Source organism: Ursus arctos, unplaced genomic scaffold, assembly GCF_023065955.2.
Source record: "Ursus arctos isolate Adak ecotype North America unplaced genomic scaffold, UrsArc2.0 scaffold_3, whole genome shotgun sequence".
In the NCBI taxonomy this organism is placed as follows: Eukaryota; Metazoa; Chordata; class Mammalia; order Carnivora; family Ursidae; genus Ursus; species Ursus arctos.
In genome coordinates this window covers 17,417,144-17,440,018 of record NW_026622985.1, presented here as the reverse complement: position 1 = coordinate 17,440,018, position 22,875 = coordinate 17,417,144, and the positions used below count along the sequence as shown (strand labels likewise).

The 22,875-nt window shown below is 49.8% G+C and overlaps 1 protein-coding gene and 1 long non-coding RNA gene across 5 annotated transcripts in view; one reads left to right on the top strand and one right to left on the bottom strand.

The window, feature by feature from the left end:
• The window catches only part of CDHR3 (cadherin related family member 3), a 59,921-nt gene that overhangs the window by 30,488 nt on the left and 6,558 nt on the right, over positions 1-22,875 (top strand). Inside the window, exons 7-15 of the mRNA XM_026503703.4 lie at positions 3,149-3,297; positions 5,131-5,320; positions 11,142-11,313; positions 12,528-12,630; positions 13,524-13,622; positions 15,079-15,305; positions 17,326-17,497; positions 19,206-19,456; positions 21,286-21,467. Of these exons, the coding sequence (XP_026359488.4) occupies positions 3,149-3,297; positions 5,131-5,320; positions 11,142-11,313; positions 12,528-12,630; positions 13,524-13,622; positions 15,079-15,305; positions 17,326-17,497; positions 19,206-19,456; positions 21,286-21,467 (1,545 nt within the window). The remainder of the gene's footprint in view (positions 1-3,148; positions 3,298-5,130; positions 5,321-11,141; positions 11,314-12,527; positions 12,631-13,523; positions 13,623-15,078; positions 15,306-17,325; positions 17,498-19,205; positions 19,457-21,285; positions 21,468-22,875) is intronic.
• The window catches only part of LOC113258705 (uncharacterized), a 40,837-nt gene continuing 19,052 nt past the window's right edge, over positions 1,091-22,875 (bottom strand). The window contains exons 3-9 of one of the 4 annotated variants that reach the window (XR_008956261.1): positions 20,783-20,898; positions 19,955-20,065; positions 17,455-17,540; positions 4,656-6,288; positions 3,450-3,626; positions 1,518-2,679; positions 1,091-1,266 (exon numbers count right to left, since the gene is read on the bottom strand). This is a non-coding gene — a long non-coding RNA (uncharacterized LOC113258705). Of the gene's footprint in view, positions 1,267-1,517; positions 2,680-3,449; positions 3,627-4,655; positions 6,289-14,626; positions 16,705-17,454; positions 17,541-19,954; positions 20,066-20,782; positions 20,899-22,875 lie in introns of those variants that run through there. The other 3 variants (XR_006410000.3, XR_008956260.1, XR_008956259.1) reach the window with 3 other exon arrangements.

Genomic DNA, 22,875 nt, shown 5'->3' with positions numbered 1-22,875 from the left:
CATGGCCTTGGCTGGTTGCTGGGGCCCCCAGAGATGGATCTGGAACTCTGGTTCTCCTTTCTGGTTTGAGAAATAATCCCGTTAGGCCCCATGCCAGACAGAGGGTCTGAGTGACCTTTTAACCATTTCGTACCAAATCATGAGGCTCTACGTCTAACAGCGATCCGTGGGTGTTGACAGGGATGAGTCTGCAAGAGCCTGACCCTGGAAGCACTGGGGCAGGGGGGCGGCCCTGACTTCACCCACGTGCTCAGTTAAAGTCGACCGCGTCCCTCAGTCACCCGTGGTTTGCAAGCGTCCTCTCGGTTTCAAAGCAGGTACTGATTTTGAGGGCTTTCATGGTTCCCTTGAGCCATGATCCTTCTTTTCCTTCCAAATCAGTGCCAGGACGAGCCTTAAGTTCTTCAATTCAGAATTAACACAATTAAACCCTTGAACTGATTCAGCTACACTGAGCTCGAGGGTAAAGCGGAACTGCAGAATGTGGAAACAACTCTTCTGTCTTTACTAGTTGGTAAAGTCCTACAATTAATACAGCCAACGCGAGCGCTATTTCTGTCGTTGAGAGCTCACCATTTTATCCCTGGGTGGTGGCAAACATCTGAATGCTTTGTGGCCTCCCGATGTGTACTCGAGGATTCTGCTATTATGACAGTCGAGCACCTCATTATAGAAGTACTTGACTTATATTTACTCTCTACCTAGCAAGCACAATGCTTGCTGCTTTGACAGAGCACTTTACCTCACTCTCTCCCCCAGCTCGTTTCTTCTGCATTTACCTGCCACCCTTTTCAACCGGGTGCCTCGCACTGCATACACACTTTTATGCTCCTACTGCATACTCCTTCATAACACTGAAGCCATCCTCCGGGATTCATGCCCTTCCCCATGAGTGTGGCCACTGGCCCTTGTCTCCCTCTTGCCCGGGGCCCTGGTAATCCGGTGTTATGTGTGGGATGGGTGGGTGGGGGGGATGTAATTGATATCAGACCTTGACCCTATCTGGTGGCTGCAGGGCCCCTGACGGAATAGATCATAACCGTGGGCCATGGGTCACACCTTTATGTTAAATGATATTTTACACACACTTGGGTTTTGGGTCCCCAGGCCAAATAAACCGAAGATTTGTTGCCTTCTGCCAGGCTCACTATCAGGTGAGCCAAGGAGAGAATGGTACACTCGAGGAGCCGTGTACTCACCAGTAGCCTGACTGGTTCCCGTCACAGCGCCCTGATTTCCTGGAGCGCCCGGCTGGGCCCGAAGAACCTGCAGAATGGGGTGCTGTAAACAGTTGCACTGAGGATGTTCCCTGTGGGGGGCGCTGACCTGTGCGCTGTGGGGGGTAGAGGGAGCTGCCTCCCTGGGCTTTACCCCCTGGAGGCCAGAAGCAGCCCCTGCCTCCACTTGTGACAACCAACACATTCACCCCCAGCTGAGAACTGCTGTTTTAGAGGAAGGGGATTCTCCTCCCAAGGGGTCCTCTGACCTATGACAGCCTGGGTATCTGTGGTTGTCACCTCTGGTGAATCCTTATAGGAGCTCTTCTCACACTTCTAAAGTGCAGACAGATCCCCTGGTCATCTTGTGAAAACACCGATCTCGATGTGGCAGTCTTGAGCTGGCCTAAGCTCTGCATTCAGATCCAGAATCCCCGGGGAGCCTGTGAAACATGCGGGGACCACACTCGGAATAGCAGGGCCAAGGGGTAAAGGTAGCACAGAAGCCTTAGCAACCTCTTTGTTCCAAGTCGACGGAAGCCACTCAAAGTAACCAAAACAAAAATAGAAAGCGTTGGAAACAGAGGCTCTCCCATAACGGACACAAGGGCTTAGTCTAGCTCTGGGAGCTGGTGCTACCTTCCTCTCTCCTCCGGCTCTGGGTTTGGTGCCTGCCACCCCTGCCTCCTTGGCCCCACCCTGCTTTGCCTATTCCTGTCCCACGATGGGCCGCAGACCACAGTCCCCTAGAAAGGGTCAGGCAAGTAAGTGCATCAGTGAGGAGCCCCAGTGAGGCTGCATGGGGAAAGGAACAGAGCCCCGGGGTAGCCTCTTGGCCTGAGCGAGATTACTGTCCCCCACACTGGGGCACACCGACAGGACGTCACCTCAAGAACAGAGGGCAGACCCAGAACCCAGGCAGGAGCCCCGGTGAGCAAGGGCCTGGTCGCAGTCTCTGTCTGCCTGCCTGTCTGACGTTAGCTGGACGTTCCCCCTCCTTTCTCTCCCCTCTGGTCCCATCTACCCTACGAGGAGGACGAAACAGAACTGCAGAAAAATTCTGAGCTCACAAAATGCATGCGATCATTTAGACCTGAGATATGCTTCCCTTAAGGAAGGGAAAATCCAAACTTAGGAACCTAGTAAATCAGAGGGTGATGATTTGCCCCACTGAAATGATTTTCCCTCAGCAGAAGGATCTCCTGCAGAGTCATTCTAAACAATAAGCCTCATTTGGTGCATTCAAAATTCCTCAGTTGACCCAAGTTGTGTGGTTAAAACTTTGAACCTATCTGCCTTGTTTTCAGCCTGTTCCCAAAGCACTGGAGGCTGAAGGAAGATGGCTAAGTTGGCGATTCGGGGTTACCTTGTAAGAAGTCACCCTTGGAGGGCAGTGACCTTGGCTTCTCCGTGCAGAGAGCTGACCTTAATGATAAATGCAGCTCAGGAAGGTGTACAAGTTCTGCTCCCGCAGGCAAAAACAGAGCAAAACAAAAAGACAAAGAAGAAATAAAAAGTATTTATAGTTTACTACCATAGCTTCTGGTGGCCGCCAGGGGATGGGAGTCAGGAACCTGCGTCCAGATGGATTTTTAAAATCACTCAGGGAGCTTTTGCACAAGAATTGGAGAGGGAAGGGAGATGGCTGGATGGGCTATGTACCCTGATTATAAGAGATGTGAAAGCCCCGGCCGATCTGAATCGGAGTCAGAGGCCCAGGTCCCTGCACACGGTGGCATCTGCGGGGACGTGATCTTTGGAAATACAAAAGCCGGTCCCCCCTCCTTTCAGCTGCTGGGCTTTCTCGGAGCATGTGGATGCAACTTCAGAAGCTCAGTGCTATATTTAGCACTAACCAAAATATCCGCCTTGCAGGCTCCACCCTCCCGTGCCCCTGAAAATGAGCTGTGTCTGCTGTATTTCTGCTCCAGCCCAGCGCGCGTGTACACGATTCCCGAGGAGCTGTCTTCGGGCACCATTGTGGCCAACATCACAGCGGAGGACCCGGATGATAAAGGTTTTACCGGCTTCCTTCTCTACAGCATCACGACCGCTAACCGCTATTTCGTGATCAACCAGCGTAAGTCACACACACACACACGCACACACACACACACACACACACACACCCTTCTGTGCATCCTTTAATCCAGCCATTTGGATTCTTTCACAAATATGTGATCTGTCTTCTGTTCTGGGGCGTGCCTTTCTGTCTAGAATATCATGACTTACCGGGTAATAGATGCGTTAAAAGCAGCTGATGTTAGGGGTCTGGGAAACTGAACAGGGTCCCAAGGTCACCAGCCAAATCACTCCTTCATCCCTAAAGCAGGTGGCTCTCTAGCAACGGATGAGTTCACTATCCTGGGGGTACCTGGAAGTCTTCTGAAAAGAGGATCCAGACCAGTACTGTCCAAAAAATAAACAGAGCGGAAGCCACATCTGTAATTTTAAAGTCTAGTAGTCTAGTATTTTTAAAAAGCAACAAGAAACAGGTGAAATTAACTTCGATAAGGCATTTGAGTGACCCCAACATGTCCAAAATATTGTCATGAACATTAAAGTTATTAGAGACATATTTGATGTTATCATTTATTGTACCAAGTCTTTGAAGTTCGCTGTGTGTTTTATATTTACCACACATCTCAGTTTGGACAGGCCACATTTCAAGTGCTGAATGGCCACATGTGGCTAGTGGTTACCATACCGGACTGCATCAATCTGGAGCCATCTGCTGGGCTGCTGGGGGTTATCTTCCCATCTAAGTATGTCAGGGCAGAGAAGGAGAGTTCCCCCTCCTAGAACAGCCATCTTTTATGGGGGTCTTAGCATATAGCAGGTGCTATCTAAGTGACCCACTTGTATTCCATTTCACGTACTCAGCACAACCCAATGAACTATTTTAATCCACACTTTATAGATGAGGGAACTGAGGCTTAGAGAGAGACTTGGACAAGGCAAATGACTTGTCCAAGGCCTCACAGCTTGTGGGTGTGAAGCAGATTCAAACCAAAGACCATGACCCCAGGGACCACTCCTAGGCAATACCACCTCATAAGTTCCTATCGCATCCTTCCAAAGGGCTTTGCTTTACATGATGACTTTATGGAGGCGAGCATTGGACAATCCCAGAAAGACAATGTGTTATTTGCCCCATTGGCTTTACGGCAAAGGACGCCTGGAGGGCTAAGGTCATAATTGTGCTCTATCTCTGAGCACTTTCTAGTGTCCTGTCATCAAAGACCTCACTGAGCTAACGGTGGAAGGATGGACAGCCATGGTTTAGAATTCTGTTCACTCTACTATTGCAAATGTAACTTCTAAGAAATGCAGTGGTTTTTGGAGCATATTTATTAAGACTCTGGTCTTAAGTAACAGAAATGAAGGCACGCCAAAGCAGGCACAGAGAAAAAAAAAAAAAAGATAGGGGATACCTACCAGCAGGGTCCTGGGGATCCCATGAGAACCAGTGGGCGGGTCACAGGAAGGGTGGGATCTGGGCCTCAGCCAGCGTCACGGCGGAGGTGCCCTCCCACCCCCATGATCCGGGCCTCCGGGCAGCGAGAATTCGGGCCTCTGATCTGTAACTCCACTGATAACCTGACTTGTGTCTCTCGGTGACACACTCTCCAGTGAGACAACTCAGAGGGTCAAGCTGGAGTCAGCTGTCTACCAGTCTCGTCACTCTGGGCAAGGCCTGCTGCCAGGGGCCCAACCCTGAAGTTTGAGGTGAGAGTTCTGGAAGGGTCAGCCCGGGCATCCCAATCAATGTCTAACACAGGAACTTACACGAGTTTTTTAAAAATGTGTTTGTATAGAAGGTATTCTCCTGGCAAGCCAGTCCTCACACCAGAACAATCTTTCCAATTGCCTCCAAGTCTCCAAGAGTCGTGTTCTCCCTTTGTCTTCTCAGTGACCGGTACGCTCCAAGTGGCCCACAGGCTAGACCGAGATGCAGGTGAATTAAGACAAAATCCCACCATTTCTCTGGAAGTTCTGGTGAAGGACAGACCCTCGGGGGGTCAAGAGAACCGCATGCAGATCACCTTCATTGTGGAGGACATTAATGACAACCCTGCCGCGTGCACCAAGACCACCTTCAGGTATATTCACGTGCCGGGTGCCCCCCCCTCGGTGCTCGGTGGGCCTACACTCTTTGGCTTCTTTGGCAGGAACCGAAGAATCACGGGCAGCCGGGACATGCCTCAATAACAGAAACCCACCTGAGCTGTCCGATTTCAGAGATAGGTTTTCCTTTCTTGATCCTTTTCTCTTCCCTGTCTTCATTTTCTTTCTTTTTCCTTGTTTCCCTTTTGTGCTTTTGCACTCTGGCAAAAAATAAAAAAAAATATATATATATATTGCTCTCTCCTATCGCATGTCCATCTTTGTTGGTGAAACGTACCATGGAGACTTGTTAGGCCCTCTCTGGACTTTGCCTTTTCTTTCTTTGTTGCCACCGGTGGCAAGACGGTGCTGCTAGTTAGCAGCTATAATAGATACTCGAGACTTAGGATTAGCAGCCGGGAGCTCCCCGAGAAACACGCCACCCGTAATAGGAATAAATCACACCACGTATTTACTTAAAATAAAACAAAGCCTCGAATTCACCTTACACAACTTAATTGCCAGTAAATCAAAGGCAACAAAAAGGGAGAAGATGCAGAAACAAGTTATTTTGTCCATTTTGACTTATTCTTCGTGTCACAACCTCTTTGGTGTTATTTAAAAATAAAGTCCATCGTGGTTCTGCGTTAATATGCCTTTTGGCAAACAGCACTGTGTCTCTACTAGCAATTCTGTCTAAATGCCACACGAGTCGCTGCCAGGGTTGGTTTCATCTCTGTGGCTTCCCGCTTGCCAGTCTCCTGCTTCTCGGGACCGTGACGCTGGCTGAGCGCATGCCTGCTCTGGAGCGAAGTTCAAGACCAGAGCATGTTCCCCTTTCAGATGTCCCCACGGAGAGAGTCATCCTCGGAGGTCACCTTTGACAGGTTCTGCAAGGTCACTTTTTAAGCTCTAGGTGACTTTGGACACAGATGTAATCCATGGTGTGGCCATGCAAGGGACCCTAGGACAAAGGACAAAGACTGTCGAGGGTTGGCAATAGAACTATTGCTTATACTTATGAATGTCTCCCTGTTTTCTCAATTGGCGTGCCCAGCATGATGCTAAAACTCAGTGTGGCCTGGAGTCTGATATCGAAACAGTTAAACCCAGTTTTGGACGGACCCTATTTGCCCCCTTCGGATCCAGCTTCCAGACGTCCCCGCCCTGCTCTGTGCCCCAGGGGTATGGATATGACCTATAAGGTTATCCACTGGCTCCCTTGCCCTGCACCTTCTGGGTGGCCAATGGGAAGACCTAGAATGAAGGGGAGAGTCAAGTCAGGGTATTTACCCTCCTGGCTCCCTGCCTGTCAGCTGGAGAAATCCCTCCACCTCCTGCAGTTCCCAGATCGCACACAGCAATCTCTGTTCCAGCTTCAGGAACTGCTCCCTGCACCGGCCCCTCTGGGGCTAGAGGAGGTAAGGGAGCTCCACTCTTACTTGCCCTGAAACACTGCACCATCCCTTGAGATTTCCATATACCCTGTGTGCACCTCTGTAATAGTCCCTTTACTAAACCCTTCCTAGAGTCTTCCTAACTGTTCATCTGCTTCCCGCTGAGGCCCTGATCAAGTCAGTACGAGCCTTGACCGTGTGATAGGTTTCTATCCCGTAACCATAACCTCAGAGTCCGTTTGATGGGTGGGGCTGATTGCTGCGGGTAGTTCGGGTTCTGACTTCTACACTATTACACGCTTAAATGGAACCCACCTCTGTCAACTGAGCCTGGGCGGTGGGGATGGAGTCAAGATGCCATGTGCAGTCCCACTTCGATTTTCTTTGACAATCTAAATCTAGCATTCTTGGGTGGCTCTAGTGGCTGGGGGCGATGTCCTGTCCTCATGCCCTGCCCTTCCAGGCCCGCCTGCTCTTCTTTGTTCCTCCACCCTGAGAGGTGGAGGGCATGGGTTGAGGAGTAAGAACTCTGGGAATCAATGACTGGCGAGGACCGTGCTGTCTCCAAGTTTCCTTGTCCGTTTCCTCACCTCCCGGTCACTTCTGCTGAGTGCATACTGTGGCTTGCTGTGGTCTAGGCTCCCCCAATGTGTGGCATGACAGCTTGCAGACTGCATTCCATATTGGCTGGGAAAACCACAGTTTGATGATCTGAGACTGTCCAGGCAAGGCCACACAGAGTCCCACTCTTGATAATCTCTCCAAATTAGCCCTGAAGGTCAATGCCAGGCAGTAACTAGACTAATTGTACTGATTACTGTAGGTAACTCTAAACAGCGTTCAAGTCCCGCTTCTGGCTTTTCCATCTTGCAGGCATCCTGTGAAAGCCAGGATCTGAGGAGGGGAAACAAAAGGGCTCCTTCCTCTGCAGCTGCGGGAGGTGGAAATCTTTATTCCAGAAACCCAGCCTCATTTGCAAACTCCAGGGGCTGGGAAACCTGACCCAGTATCGCCTGCCACCGATCCTTACCACCTTCCCCGTTCCCACCATGCCAGAGCACACGGGTGCGTCCAAACCAAACAGAACAGGACTGGTGCTGCTCCCAGCTCAGACAACACGCATCCCTGAATATTTATTCCTTCTTCAGGGCTTTTGGCATGGTCCCTGCCAGGGAGTTTGGGAGAGCAGGTGCAAGAGAGGGGGAGGGCGCCAGCACCCAGTGGGTTGGAGGCAGGTGGCTGCGTGCCCGGCCCCCTGCTGCCCCCGTGGGTCGCATGGGTCCTGTAGGCTCTCAGGCCAGCCTGGTGATGGAAGCAGCCCTTAGCACTGAGGCCCCTGCGGCTTTCCCAGGCTGGTGATGAATGAGCCCAGTGCCTGATGGAGGCATCAAAGGCACCGTGACAGCCCCCACTCTGGTTGTAAATTGTCCTGCGCTTGGCTGAAAGCGCTCGGCAAGCTGTTTGTGAGCCAGAGGCGGAGAAGGTCAGCCGGCTCAGACTGTGGCTGGGCCAGTCACCTTTGCGCGGGGAGGGAGCATGGTCAGATGGCTGGGAGCAAGGGCAGCCAGCCTTTGAGGCTGGGCCTTGATGAATGAGGGGGAGTGGTTCTCCAACTCATGCGTTTGGGGGAAAAATAGCAAGCGTCGGGGAGGGAAGAATGGCAAGACCAGGCTAGGCAGCCCCGGGATGCTGAAACGAGCCCCTGGCTGCAGGAAGCAGGGTTCTTTGGATGATGCAACACTCTGGCTTCCAGAGTCGGAATCAAGGTCTGGATCCCCAAACTGTCTGTAGGCCTGGAGATTCATTGCCGGAACTTACAGCCAGATTTACTAACACAGACAAGAGAGAAGCGTGCCTGCCTGCGCCAGCTTTCTTGGACAGGTCTTGAAACCACTCTGAACCACTCTTTCTTCGCCTGTGAAATGGGGACAACAATCCAGAGCGCTTGAGGATGAGGGAATTAGAGGTAGATTTTCAAGTGTTTCTTTTGTTACCACACGTAGTGGTGTTTAATAAGTGATGTCTGTTCTAAGTATTTAGGAATGAAACCACGACATGGTAGCCAAGGCAGGAACGGGACCCCAATCCCACTGAAACAGAGGCTGTCTCTGCCGAAGAGGCACCTGTCAGAAAAACCGCTTTCCAGGAAGCAAGCCCAGTTATCCTCAGCAGCCGAACGCCCTCCTTGCTGTCAGACGTTGGTCTGCCTTCGCAGAGCCCAGAGCCCACGTTAGCTGCCCTGAAGAGATGACGTGGGATATAGAAGGGACCGTAGTTTAGTGCAGAGAGAGGTGATCGTGCGGAAGATTAGGCAACATAACACATGCTAGTCCGGTGTTCTGAGAACAGGACACCAAGACAGGATAAATGTGTGAGGCTTTCATTAGGGGACACGCCTGGGGAGAAAATGGGGAGAGGCAGACAAGGCTGAGCAAGTCATCAGACCACAACACAAGTCTGACCTCAGTGAAGGGAAGAGGGAAGGAGGGTGGGCAGAAATGTTCTAGCCTGCTGTGTAGTCTCTGGAAGGTTTGGCTAGGGCATCAAGGAGTCCTAGCGCCAGCGTCAGCCGTCATGGGACGGGAATGAGCCTGCCTTAGTATGTCTGCGACACCAAGTCGCAGGCACGCGGCCTCACAGCATACGAAGCAATGGATTTCAGAGCACAGCAGCACAGGGTCTGTGATCAGTCACGTTCCTCGGCTGAGGGTCTTCCAGACACGTTCTCACGGCAGCCACGATGTATTTTTGTAAGACAGAAATGATTGAGGTAGACAGCAAAAACCAAACCAAACACCAGCCACAAATTCCTCTCTGTCTGCACCCACACCCCTTTGCAATGCGATTCTGCCGTTGCTCCCATCAAGAGATGGGTTTCTCTTTCTACTCCTTGGATCTGGACCTACCACGTCAGTTGCTTTGGCCGCTGGAACACTCACAAATGGGATGCAGCAGAGGATCAAACGGGGTGCATGCATTGGGACTTGCCGTCTTTTGCTACTTTTGGGAACCTGAGATGTCCATGCAAAGAACCTGGACCTGTCTCGTGGAGGGTTATCGACAACATGAAGCAGACACCTGCTGCCCTCCCGCCAGCAGGCATGTGATCGCGGCCATCCCAGACCAGCCAGCCCCAGCTGAACGGCCAGATAACAGGGATCAGCCAAGCCAGACTAGAACCCAGAGAACGCATAGATAGCCCTTAGTATTGCAAGAAATAATAAGTGCCTTGTTTTAAGCCACTGCATTTTTGGGCCAGTTTGTTATAAAGCAAAAGCTAACTGACATGATTTATGTCTAGATTATAGATGGAAAACCTGACACCTGGAGATACAATAAAGTTCCTGAATGAACTGAAGCCTAAAAGTGTTAATCACGCTTCCTCAGGGCCTCCCACACCGAGCTCAGCTGGACCAGATGGCTCCGAGTGTGGCGGCAGCTTTCCTCGTTTGTGCTACTGGAGTCAACTGAGATCGGGACTCCCAAATTCAACCCTTAATAAAGCTCTGTTGGGTGAATGACACTAACGTGTCAGGGGGCCCTTTTATGACGTCAAAGTCCATTAGAACACAAGTGGCGGAAATCCTGAGTTTCAAAGCGTGGGAGGTGAGGAGCTTAGGTGCCCAGTGATTTTCCCTAACCAGGTCATAAGCGCCTGGCAGGCAGGGCAAGATTTCTGTTTCTCTTATATTCTTCTTCACGGCTGTGCTAGTCTCATAAGTCACCATTCACTCATTCGACAGACATTAGCGAGCGTGCCAAGAACAGAGCAAAGATTTCTGTCCTCTTGGAGCTTACATTGCAGGAGGGAAGCAGGAGATAAACAGGATAAATAAGTAGATGGGAAAGGGTAAGTGCTAAGAATTTAAAATAAAGCAGGGAGCTGGAGATGGGCACCTGGGTGGGCTCCCGAGGAGGCGACCTTGACTGGAGACTCAAGAAAGTGAATGAGCAAGCCGGGTGGGCATTTGTGGGGAGAGCGTTTGCACAGCTAGTGGGATGGCCTGAGGCCTGACTTCCAGGAGCACCGGGAGAGTTCCAGGAGCACCGGGAGGCCCGATGGCGGGAGCCGACAGGGAGCCTTGCAGAAGGACCTGAGTTCAGACAGGTAAGGCGAGGCAGGGCGCACACCTCCTGAAGACCCCCTAGATCAAAGGGAAATAGAAGCCATTTGGGATTTAGGAGCAGAGGAGTGGCGTGACCCGACAACGTTTTAACGGGATCCCTCTGGCTGCTGTGTTAAGAAGAGTCTGAAAGGAGGCAAGGGCAGAGCAGGGAACCCATTAGGCAGTGACTGTAGTCACCGTGGACTAGCTTTGAACTGAAATTAAAGCAGAGGTGTCTAGCCTAGGGCCTATGTCAGGAGGAACACTCAATCACCATTTGTTGGGGAAAATACTGAATCGTGTCTTTTCGCCAGCATTATGGTGCCTGAAAGAGCAGCCAAGGGGACGTTGCTTCTGGACCTGAACAAGTTCTGCTTTGATGATGACAGCGAAGCCCCAAACAACCGATTCAACTTCACCACGCCATCTGGAGTAGGGAGCAGCGGCAGATTTTCACAGGATCCAGCTGGCTCTGGGAAAATCGTGGTCAGTTAATGGTCATTGCATCATTGAAAGGGCATTGGGGAAGCTGGTGTAACATGCATAGTGCTTTTGCTGCCCCGCAGAGAGACATTTCCAAGGTAACTCCCTCTCAAAGCGACTGTAACTGACAAACTTAATAGTGACTCTGTTTTCCCCGTTCGCTCTTTATTTTACCCAAGTTCCGGGAATCATTTGTTCTGCATAGTTGTGCCTGGGGCGCTAAGGACTGGATTCTTTCCTGCAAAGCTCGCAGTTGGCCTGCCTGTTCCGTGTGCCCCTCACGTCCCATTAGTGCCCTCTGGGCTCAAGCACTTCTGTGTACTTGAGTGCTCATCTCTGGCCCAGAGAGGTGTGAGGTGAGAGAGAAGCAGCCCAGCGCCCTGACTGTGGAAGCCCTGCAGACCCAGCGGAGAATGCGGGAGTGGGGGTGTGTAGGTGTCCCCCTCCCCAGCAGCTTCACAGGGGCATAAAAGCAGGATTGGTAGGCGTGTGGGTCTAAAAGGCAGGTCCCAATGAGCTGTGTGAGACCTTTACCTACAGGGTTCCCCCGGAGGGTGATGAGGAAGGAGGAGAAGGAAGTGAAAGGGCAGAAGGGTCTGGGAGTGGGGGGAGGTCTTGGCATTAGGGATAGAGAGTGGCCCACTGGGCATTCTCTCTCCACCTCCCATGCCAAGCCCTTCTTCTACCCCCAAGAAAGTCTTGCCAATTTTATGCACATGTATCAACTAAAAAATAATTTCTATTTTTTCTGTTTAGGAAATGAATACATCTTCACTGTAGAACGTAGAAAACACAGAACAGCATTACCATTCAGTGATAACCACTATTAACGTTTTGATATGTTATGGATTTTTATGTATATTCCATACATAGATGCATAGATATTTTAAATGATGGACATATCCCTGCCTATAGGATTCTATAGCATGCTTCTCTTCAGCTAACCTGAAGTCTTAAGCCTATGCTGTTGGGCAATAGTGCTTACTGAACATCTTTAAACACAGATTCTCTCTCCTGGTCAAGTCCTTTGAATAAATTCTCTAGCAGTGAGCAAAGGTATGGATGTAACTTGTTTAAAGCTCCTCTTATGGGCAAAATGCTTTGCAAAAAAGGTTTTGCAATTTACGTATCCCTTAACAGTACATGAAAATGTCTCTGTCGGTTTAATTAAAAGGATTGTTTATTCTGTGTAATATGATATCTCTGTTTTAATCTAGCTGATTGGTGACCTAGATTATGAAAATTCAAGTAATCTAGCCGCCGGCAATAAGTACACTGTGATAGTCCAGGTGCAGGACGTTGCCCTTCCTTACTATAAAAGCAAGTATTATTTTGATTCATTTCATGAAGTATCTCCCTTGAGTAGCAACAGCTAAACTGTACTGGGCAGCCTCAGTATTGGCCTAGGCATTTGTGTTCAAAAGGGGACTTCAAAAACCCTAACACTTGGGAATCAGCCCAGCGTCCTCCGGTCATTTGCCAGGGACTGTTGACCTGTCTCTGAGTCCTTTCTTCAACTAAAATCTCAAGGATCTGCGGCCCCTCTTGCCCCACCCCCCTCTAGCAGTAGGGCTCGAACACAGGACCTCCCCTTTCTTGGCTCAATGACAACACTCAGAGTCTTCTAAGGATCTTTCTGTCTGGCTTTTGTCTTGCCATTTTCCGGTGCACCCTCCACATTCTGACAGTGATTTTCAGGAAATGCAAATACCATTATATTACTTCTTCGCTGAAAGCCCTCCGCGTGTCTCCCCGTAGCCGTCAAGTTTAAGTTCAAACTCGGACCTGGCACACAAGGACTTTCATCTCTGGCCCCTGCCTAACTCTCTGCCATCTGCTCTGGTTGCCCACCTCTAAGTTCCCCTTTTTCCAAACTGCAGTTTCGCTGAGACGGTCATGCCGTTCTCTACCTCGGTATCTTCACACGTGCCCACAACTCCCTCCCACTCCACCCTGGCCCGTTTGTGTAACTCTAAATATCCCTACAAGCCAGCTTCTCCCGGCGTCCACAGTGACCTGCACACGTGTTCAGCCGAAGGCAGCTAACTACTTTAAGCATCGTGAAGGCAGGACCCACCAGGTCTTCTCCACCTTGTATCCCCTCCGTTCTGCACAGAGCCTGGGACACAGCAGGTGCTTTAAAAATGGTGAATAAACAAATGTGTCCCAAGTGCGGTGTTGCAATTTAATTTTTTTTCTATCTCTGCTTTCAGACAACATCTACATTTATATCTTCACAAAGCCTGAAAATGAGTTTCCTCTTACCTTTGACAGGCCATCCTACGTATTCGAGGTGTCAGAATTAAGGCCAGGTAAGGAGCCGACAGGGCACAGATCCCAGGGCTCTTGTGGACTCCTTCATCCACACGCGTGGTCCACGGAGCAGAAGCCGCCTTCAGCTCAGGGGGTCCCGAGTGGCGTTGTGCAGGGCAATTCACAGCTCATTCGTGTTTACTGCATCTCTCATTTCTTTTGAAATTGTCCTCCCTGCTGAGGAGCTCTTCAGGTGAAACCTAAATTTTGAAACCTGTTGTTTAAGCTGCGTTTCTCCGAACCCCTGATTGCTTCCTTGTCTGCGTGCCTGATTCTGCTCATCTTCCCTTTCTGTGGCCTAAGTTTTCCCTCGGTCTCCACTGTGATTTTTATCCCACTTGCGCAGAGAATTGAAATTTAAAAATAGAGAACAGATTTCCCATTTGTAGATCTCCTTCATTTAAAAACAAAGTAAGGACATTTTCTCGCCCGTAATGGGAGTCCCTGGAGGCCTCTTGTGCCCTCTGCTGACAACTCGATTTCTGTAGGTTCTTCCCCTCTTTCAGCTTCTCCTCATCTCCCCTGACTTCAAGGTGGGACCGTTAACTCTAGGATCATCACACTTCAGCCCCGCTTTTGATCCTTTACTCATGGCTACGTCCTCTTCTCTGTTCAACCAGGCAACCAACCCAAACACTCCCTCTAAAAGGATCTTCTCTCCATATTATTTTCTGTCTTGAGGATGGTCTCCATTTCCTGGCCTGAAGTTTTAAACAAAGCACAAGAAGAGGCTCTGAGGAGAATGCTTTTAATTCCTTATACCTTATCCAGTGAATAACACATGCCGCGGAGATTGGGTTCATTATTCTTCACAGATCTTTTCACGATTAGCGATCACCTACTTTGGGTCAAGCACTTAGTGCTGGGGCTGTACAGCGAAATAAGAGGTTCCTGCCCTACAGGAGTGCGATGTGTGAGAAAGACCCACGGAAGAAGCCAGCCAGAACTCCAGCAGCCCCACCAACAAGCTTTGTAAAATGAGCAAAATGCAACAGTCCTTAAAACCCTTTTAAAAACTGTTTATTTTTCATCTTGTTTATAAGAGCAATTCACGCTCATTACAGAAAATTTGAAAGAGACAAAAAGACAAAATTTGAAATAGACAAAGCTGTGGCAAACCAAGTATGTGTGAGGATGTTCTTTGCAGTGTTGCTTACAATCACGTAACATGAGCACGTAATTGGCGTGCTCGGAGTCCATATAAAGGCATGAATTGTCTTTCACGCCTTACAATTCACGCCTTACTCTATGGCTTGGATCATAGGGCCAGTTACCCGGTACGTGCTCATTAGCATAATTTGATTTTAATAGACTTGAAGACATACACCATACAGAGTTTGAACAGCAAAGACACCTCCAAAAGCCCTTCTGCTGGTGACGGTGGGAATGTCTGCTCCTGGAGTCTTCCCCCCCCCCCCCCAAGTAGGACTAATCGCAGGTACTTGATTCTTCCAGCTCAAACCCGAGTTGGCCTAGTGCACGCCGCTGATCAGGACCACCCCCAGAAAAGGGTCGTGTACTCCATTTCCACCGGAGGAGCCAGCCCGCAGTACCCAAACATATTTTGGATCAATCCCCAGACGGGAGAACTCCAGCTGGTGACGAGAGCAGACTACGAAACAACCCCCATCTATATTCTCAGAATCCAGGCCACCAACGGCGAGGACAGCAGCTCAGTCACTGTGAGTGGGGCTGTGGATGTGTTCACACCAGCCCAACTGTTGACTTAGGATCTCTCTGGCATTTTCCAGGTGTGGCTGTAGCGATAAGGAATCTTAACAGGGCATATCCCACAGATGGAAATGACGTGGTGTCCAGGACAGCACATTTGGACACACCTAGAGCCTAGGAAGTAAAGATGGGCATCTGTAGGCCCAAGTCTGTGGGTGTCTGGGGGGCGTGCCAAGACTGATGACCACTCTGCGTGGCCAGCTTCCTCCCGTTACCCTTTAGATCTCTCTTCGCTTTGGCAGTGGCTAGGGGTGAGATGCATGCCTCCAGAAGTGGGGTGTAGTTTCGTAGCTATGCATTTCCCCCTCCCCAGTAGTTCTGCCATGTTTCTACCCCACCCGCATCACATCAGGTAGGGTAGACTTTCACACGATGTGGCTTGAACCAGGGCTCTGCTGCTTCTCAACCTTGGTGTTGCTCACCTGGTTAAATGCAGACGCTGAGTCGGGAGGTCTGAGTGGGCCTCGGAATCTGCATTTCTAACACGTTTCCACATTTCCACTGGTGCAGCTGGTCCGTGGCCACACTTTGAGTAACAAGGGTTTAACAGGTCTGTGCTGTCCATGGTTAAGATGATCTGAAGGTAATATGATGGCCACAAAGATGGAATTATTTCTTGGTCTTTCTCATTAGTAAAGTGAAGAAGCATAAGGCAAATGAACTCCTGGCTAGCGGTAGGCAGCCCCGTGTGATACAGAGAACGACTGGTTCAGTCAGGAGACGGAGTTCATTTCTCAACTTTGATCCCAATTTTCCAAGGGGGTCTGAGCAATGCTCATCTTTGTGTCCCCATTTCTCTCTCTCTTAAATGGAGAGTCACCTGATAACCCATCGCCTGAACAGTCCAGTTCCTCTGATGACTGGCTTTGAATTAATGGGACATTTTTTTAATGAGGTGTGAGGCTCGACATTGCTGGCTGAGCAAAAGACGTGCTAAGTTGAAGATAATTGTCGTGTTTGTTAGGCTGGGTTTTTGAGAAAAATGAATGGACTCCACTTTGGGAGCTAACTGGAGTGAACATTTCAATTTATTCCTGGGCTCAGAAATAGCTGAAATCCCCAAATTTCAAAGGTAGAATGAATACGACTCAAAATTCATAAGCCTTTAAAAAGGGTGATGATCACATAAGTCCCTTTCAGGGCTGACGTTCTGTGATTCCATGCTGGCAGGCGTCCCAGTCCATATTCCAATTCACCACGCATAAAAGACAACGATGAAACAGAAAAGGCCGGCTCCTGCTTGTGGCAGTTTAGGGCACTGGCTTCGTGCGGTGCTAATAGCCCAGGTCACAGATGAGATCCCGGCTTAGCCAGGTCGACTCCTTCTCTCCCAGTGGTTCTCAACCCTGGCTGCATATTAGAATCAGCTGGAGAACATTTACAGAAGTGCCTGGACCCCACCCTCCCGAGAGTCCAAGTCATCTGGTCTGGAGTGGGCCTACCAAAGTGGAACCAGAGCCAAGAACCATTGTTCTATATTCCAAAGTTCAAGACAGAACTTCCAATTCACAAGGGCAATGGGCAAGGAACTATAGGGGGTCACCATAAATTCATCATCATCCCTGGGAAAACAACTCCGCATCCTGTGGGGATGAGCCCATGTGTCTAGATGCATGTGGGTGCGTGGGGGGGATGTGAATGTGTATATTTATTCACACTAGCACGCGCGTGCACACACACACACACACACACACACAGAACAGAGGTTAATAGCCCAGGACTTGGAGTAGGACAGACTTGAGTTCAGATTGCCTGAACTGTGCCTCTCACCAAATGGAATGACCTGAGGTCTACTACCTAATCTCCCTAAGCCTCTGTTTCCTCGTCTGGAGAATGGGAATAATCATATCGTCTAGCTCAGAGGAGGTTCCATGAGCTGGTCCACCAAAAGCACCTAGCCCAGGGCCTGGCACACAGTAAATTCTCCGTGAGCTCTAGCTGTTATTCCTGGCTGCCTTCTTGCTGTTCTAGGTAACTGTGAACATCCTTGAAGAAAATGATGAAAAGCCGATTTGTACCCCAAACTCTTATTTCTTGGCCATCCCAGTGGATCTGAAAGTTGGCACAAACATTCAGAATTTCAAGCTGACGTGTACTGACCTTGATTCCAGCCCCAGGTCGTTCCGTTACTCCATGGGCCCAGGTACACAGTTTCCAAGGGCTCTTGGTGTTGGAGGCCTTAGCAGCTGTTTAGGGGGAAAGGGGTCTCTTTTCACACACTGATTGGAACACAGTGTAGGGGGGGTGGGGGTGAGGGGGTATTTTGAATGAGGGAAGCAAGGTTGAGGAGTGTAATGGTCCTGTGCCTCCAAGCCCTCTGGCTTCCCCGTCTCACCTAATGCTTCCCAGACTCCCATCCGTGGTTGCCCAAAGACCCAAGGAAGAGTGAACCCCACGGATGGCACCCCCACCCTCCACAATTCCCACCATCATGGTGCATGAACCATATTAGTGTAGTTTAAATTTTTTTAGTCCCCCTCCTCAACCACCTCTTTTCCTGCCAGCTTGTAATGGGGGCGGGGAATCCCAATCCTCTCTCTGGATAATAATAGATTAAATAGATTAAATGCATTCTGAAACGTGTCCTCAGGAATTCTCTTTTACTCCACTCACTTTCTCTCTTTAAAAATATACCACTGTGGGGGGGAGGAGAGCACCCCTCAATGGAAATGAGACCAAAATAGCTCATCTAATGAAGTGCTGGGGCCAGAGATTGAAACCCAAACAAGCAGAGCAATTCCATGTGAAAGAGTGAAAATCTATCCGGGCTGCCCGCTGAGCCCTGGCGGAGCGGGAACTCCAGCGCTAGGGAGCCTCGCGAGCAGGCTGTGTCACAAACCCAGGGGCAGAGACTGCCTCCAAACAGCAGTTGCCGAGATGGAAATAATCCATACTGAGAACCCTCAGGCCTTTACGGAGCTCTTCGCTGCTAAGGGAGTAGAAATTACATCATCTCCTGCTCCATTTACTGGTTTGCCGTTGGTAATGAGTTTGGAGCCACCAGAGAACTGAGCAAGGGCTGCTTGGGTGGCAGCCTTTCTGCCCCGGGCACTCTAAGCTGTGAGCCTTGAACCCCAACCAAGCCGTGGGGGAGGCGGGTACAGGGTGGATGCAGGAGGACCTGGGACTGCGATCCCGGCCGAGCCAGGAGGTACCACCGGGGTGGCCACCAGGGGGGCCAGCCAGGTTCCACCAAAGGCAACGGAGTGCATTTGGCCTTTGGCTGGGGGGGCGGCCTTTCTATCCTCTTCCAGCCCACCCGCTGGTCTGAGTGTGAGTTACCCTCTGTTTTCAAACAAACGCTGTCCAGGAGGGTGGGCTGGAGAGGCTGCCCCGGGGATTATTAAATCTCTGGCTGATGCCCAGAAAGATGGCAGCCATTCTCCTGGGACGGGCGCTGCTGTTCTTTTCTACCTCATTCTTGTTACAGCCACACTGTTTGTGAGCAAGAGTTCTTCTTATTTTCTTTTTGAAGATTTTATTTATGTATTTGAGAGACAGCATGAGCAGGGGGAGAGGCAGAGGGAGAGGGAGAAGCAGACTCCCCATGGAGCAGGGAGCCTGACGCGGGGCTCCATCCCAGGAGCCCAGGATCATGACCTGAGCTGAAGGCAGACGCTTGACCGACTGAGCCACCCAGGTGTCCCACAAGAGTTCTTCTGTGCCCATGAGATCTCTGGTGTAGTTATGGCCCATATCATATCACTGACCTGGCTCTGGTGTGTCAGAAACACAGCTGATACCTGAGGCATGGATGTTGGAGGAAATGATGGAATACAGTTTTCTTCTAAACCCTTATCTCATTCTCTTTTCTTTCTTTTCCCCCAATCCTTGTATCAAATCACATTTAGGCAACATCAACAGTCATTTCACCTTCTCTCCCAACGCTGGGTCCAACATTACAAGCCTGCTCCTCGCGACACGCTTCGACTATGCCGGTGGGCTTGACAAAATCTGGGACTACAAACTACTTGTCTACATAACTGATGACAACTTGCTGTCTGGCAGGAAGAAAGCTCAGGCTCACGTTGAAACAGGGACGGTGACACTGAGTATTAGAGTCATTCCTCACCCCACCACAATTGTCACCACAACGCCCAGGGTAAGGGCTTTGGGACCTGGTCTCCCCAGATACCTCCCTTGTGATGTACATCGATGGAGCCCCTTAACCCAGGAGAAATATGGGATGGGCTGAAAAGAGTTGAGAGGTTAGGATGTTGCCAGGAAAGCTGACTAGGGGCTGGACTGAAGTAGTCACTGGGTGGTAGACAAAGGTCTGAGTGAGACCTTGGATTTGGGGAACCACGAACTTTTCCTATGCTGCTAAAGAAGAATGTGCATTTCTGCACCGACTTGTGACAGGTCAGGTACTGAGCACATATGGTGCTTGTGGCACAGGAGCCAACCTGGACATGGGGCCAGCAGCTACCTTTACAACCCCCTTAGGAGCCTTTGCAAGTCAATGTCCATAAAGGCAGGTAGCTGCTTTTATGCTCTTCTCCACTTCTTTTGAAGAATCCCTATGCATCACTCTGTACCCTACTTCCTACCCCCAATCCAAAAAATTCACTGGTTCCATCTACAAATATTGATTGAATACCTATAATATGCCAAGCTCTTTGGTGAACAAGCCAAAAATGATCTCTGCTGTCGTGGAGCTTCTAGCAGGTCAGTGGTCCCCAGACCATCAGCAACCGCATCACCTGGAAACCTGTTAGAAATGCAAATTTGTAGGCTCACCCCAGAATATTGAAGTTGTGATGACCATGACCTCTAGGGAAAGATATTGGAACCCGGAGTCCCCAGCCATATCCCCAGAACTACTGGCTCAGAAGCTCTGGGAGTGGGACCCAGCAATCTGTGTTTTTAATAAGCCAGCAAGGGGATTCTGATGTGCTCTAAAGTTGGAGAGCTGCTGATCTAGAGAGCAAGACAGATGACAGGTATCTAAATTCACGCATTAACTGCAGATCGTAGTAGATAGTAAGAAGCAAACAAGCAAGTGCCCTAATCAGACCAGGGTGATGAAGGAAGGACGAGGCTTGGAGTCTGTCAATGGGATTATCTTCCCTTGGAGGGACTGGCTTATATTTGTGCTCTTTTGTCCCCTTCCTTCCTGCTCCTAAGGAAAGTTGTGCCCTTAGTAGGCAGCCCCACACGTGCAGTGAGCTGGAGGAGAAGTCACCAGAACCTTAGCTACCTGTGACAGGTGGTCAAATTTTGCTTGTCAGAGTCCTACCACGCGCTGGTGGGTGCTCATCTCCCGTGTGCTGGAGTCAATATTACCCCAATGAACAGAGGCACAAGATAATCTTAAGAGGCTTTCTGTTGTGGTAGGAGCCAGTAGGCTCCCTTGAGTAAGGAGCTGCCACCCTTCTAGGGCTTACATGACCCGACGGTGACATCTCCGGCCCCTGAATCTCCATACCTTGTTTGGTATCTGTCTCCCTCTCTAGGAAGCAAACGCCAAGCTTGAGGTTCCACGGCGCTATCAGCCCTGTGTGATCTGGCAGAGTCGCTTGTAGCCAGGGAGCACTGCACAGCCTACAAAGTGTTAAAAAGAACAACTTTCGTGGCACATGCCTTCCCAGTGAGAGACAATGGCTATATTCGTCCCAGGGTTATGCCATGATTTGGCAGGGAAAAAAGCCAATGGGATTTTTAGTGTTTGGGAAGGGGAAGAAAGAGAGTAAAAATAGGCCTGGAGTTGCTTTTCAGTTCCCTAAATTTTCTGGGTTTTGATCTCCTGGGTGCTTGGAAAGACTATAAATAAGGTGATGGGTTGAAGCAGCAAGAAATGTGAGCACATGGCTGCCCCGGTGTACAAAGCAAGAACAAAGAGCAGAACCAACACTTGACCTGAGAGAGTGCTGATGTCAAAAATGGCTCCCAAACCACCCTCCACTCACCTGCCCCCCTCTGTCATTCAAGCCCAGGGTCATCTACCAGGTCCTAAGAAAGAACATTTACTCTCCATCAGCATGGTATGTGCCTTTTGTCATCACTTTGGGCTCCATATTGCTTCTGGGCCTCCTGGTGTCCCTGTTTGTCCTGTTGGCCAAAGCCATCCACAGACACTGTCTCCACAAGACTGGGAAGCACCAGAAACTTCCGTAAGTTGTCAGTGGGCTGGGCCCTTTCCATCACTTCCTTTAGGACATCGTTTCCAGTGATGTCAGGAGAGGGAATGAAAGGAATTAGGATTTCTCTCCAGTGTAGAGAGGGAGCCTGGAGTGAAGGAAGGAGAAGTGGGTGGGGGGAAGGAATCCCAGCTCCCCTCAGTCCTGGTACCCTCTTCATCACCTGCTGGGCCAGGAAATGGCTCCTTTGGTTTTCCCGGGCACCTGCCCTGTCCTTGATACATTCCCTATGAAACTGGGGCTTCATCCTCCGGTGACCCTGCCCTAGATAAACGCTTCAGGAAAAAAAAGCCTGGTTGTGAGTAGTGATAGAATATGCTGTGCTGGTATTTGTAGAATATTTAAAGGATGGGGTGGAATTAGAGGAAGCACAGAAAACTGATAAGGGAATTAAGCTTTTGGCTCCAGTGACTCACTGGGCTTTTGTGTGACTAAATCATCATTGTTCTTTTGCATGTGACCCCAATCTCTCACTCTCCAGGGCTGGAAGCAGAAGCCTGTTTCCCCTCCCTCCAGTTCCCTCCTGCTCACTCACGTGCCTCTCACCATGTACTCCGTGGAGTGTCTTTTACTGGCTGAAGTGAGACACCAGAGTGAAATGGAGAGAGCGCTTCATTGTTCCAAGCTTCCCCAAGACCCAGTTTCTTGAGTCTCAGAGGCTCCCACCATGACAGCATGATGGTTCTGAGCCTGGGCTTTGGAGAGAGACAAGGCCTGGTTCGGATCTGGGCTCACCGTGTTCTATACGGCCTTAGACAGGTGGCGACCTCTGGGAATGTCAATTCCTTATTTGAAAAGTAAACAATCAAATGAGCAAAGGCAAAGCAAGCACTTAGCACTGTTCCCGATGTTGAGTCAACCCTTCATATAGGGCTTGTTGAGTCTTGTTGCATTATTTTTTGTGGCTGAGTCCTAGTGAGCTCAGAATTCTAGATTCCAAGCTTAGCTCTATGCTCAAGTATCTTGGGATGTTGGAACCTGAGTTTTGGCACCACGAGGGAGTGACGAGACTTCATATACCTTTTAAAGGTATTCTGAAGATGAACTAGTACTGTCAAATAATTTAAAATCGATGGATGAAGAAAGCCTGTACAAAAGTAGAAGGCATTAGCATAAGGATGTGCGTTGCATTTTGCCATATTTATCGGGGAAGTTTGTTGCTATTGGCAACCTTGACTTCAAGGTAAGAAATCCTCGAGCATCTGCTGAAATTAAAAGAGGCATTTTTGTTTGGGCTCTACTCACAAATGGATTTGGAAGAAAAAATTGGCTCCAATAGAGTGACGCTTAAGCTTGTAGGGATGGTGGTGCTCCGTAATGGGGTTTAGAAGTCCGTAAAGGAAGGCATCCACTAGACACTGCAGCCGCCTAGCCCTTTATG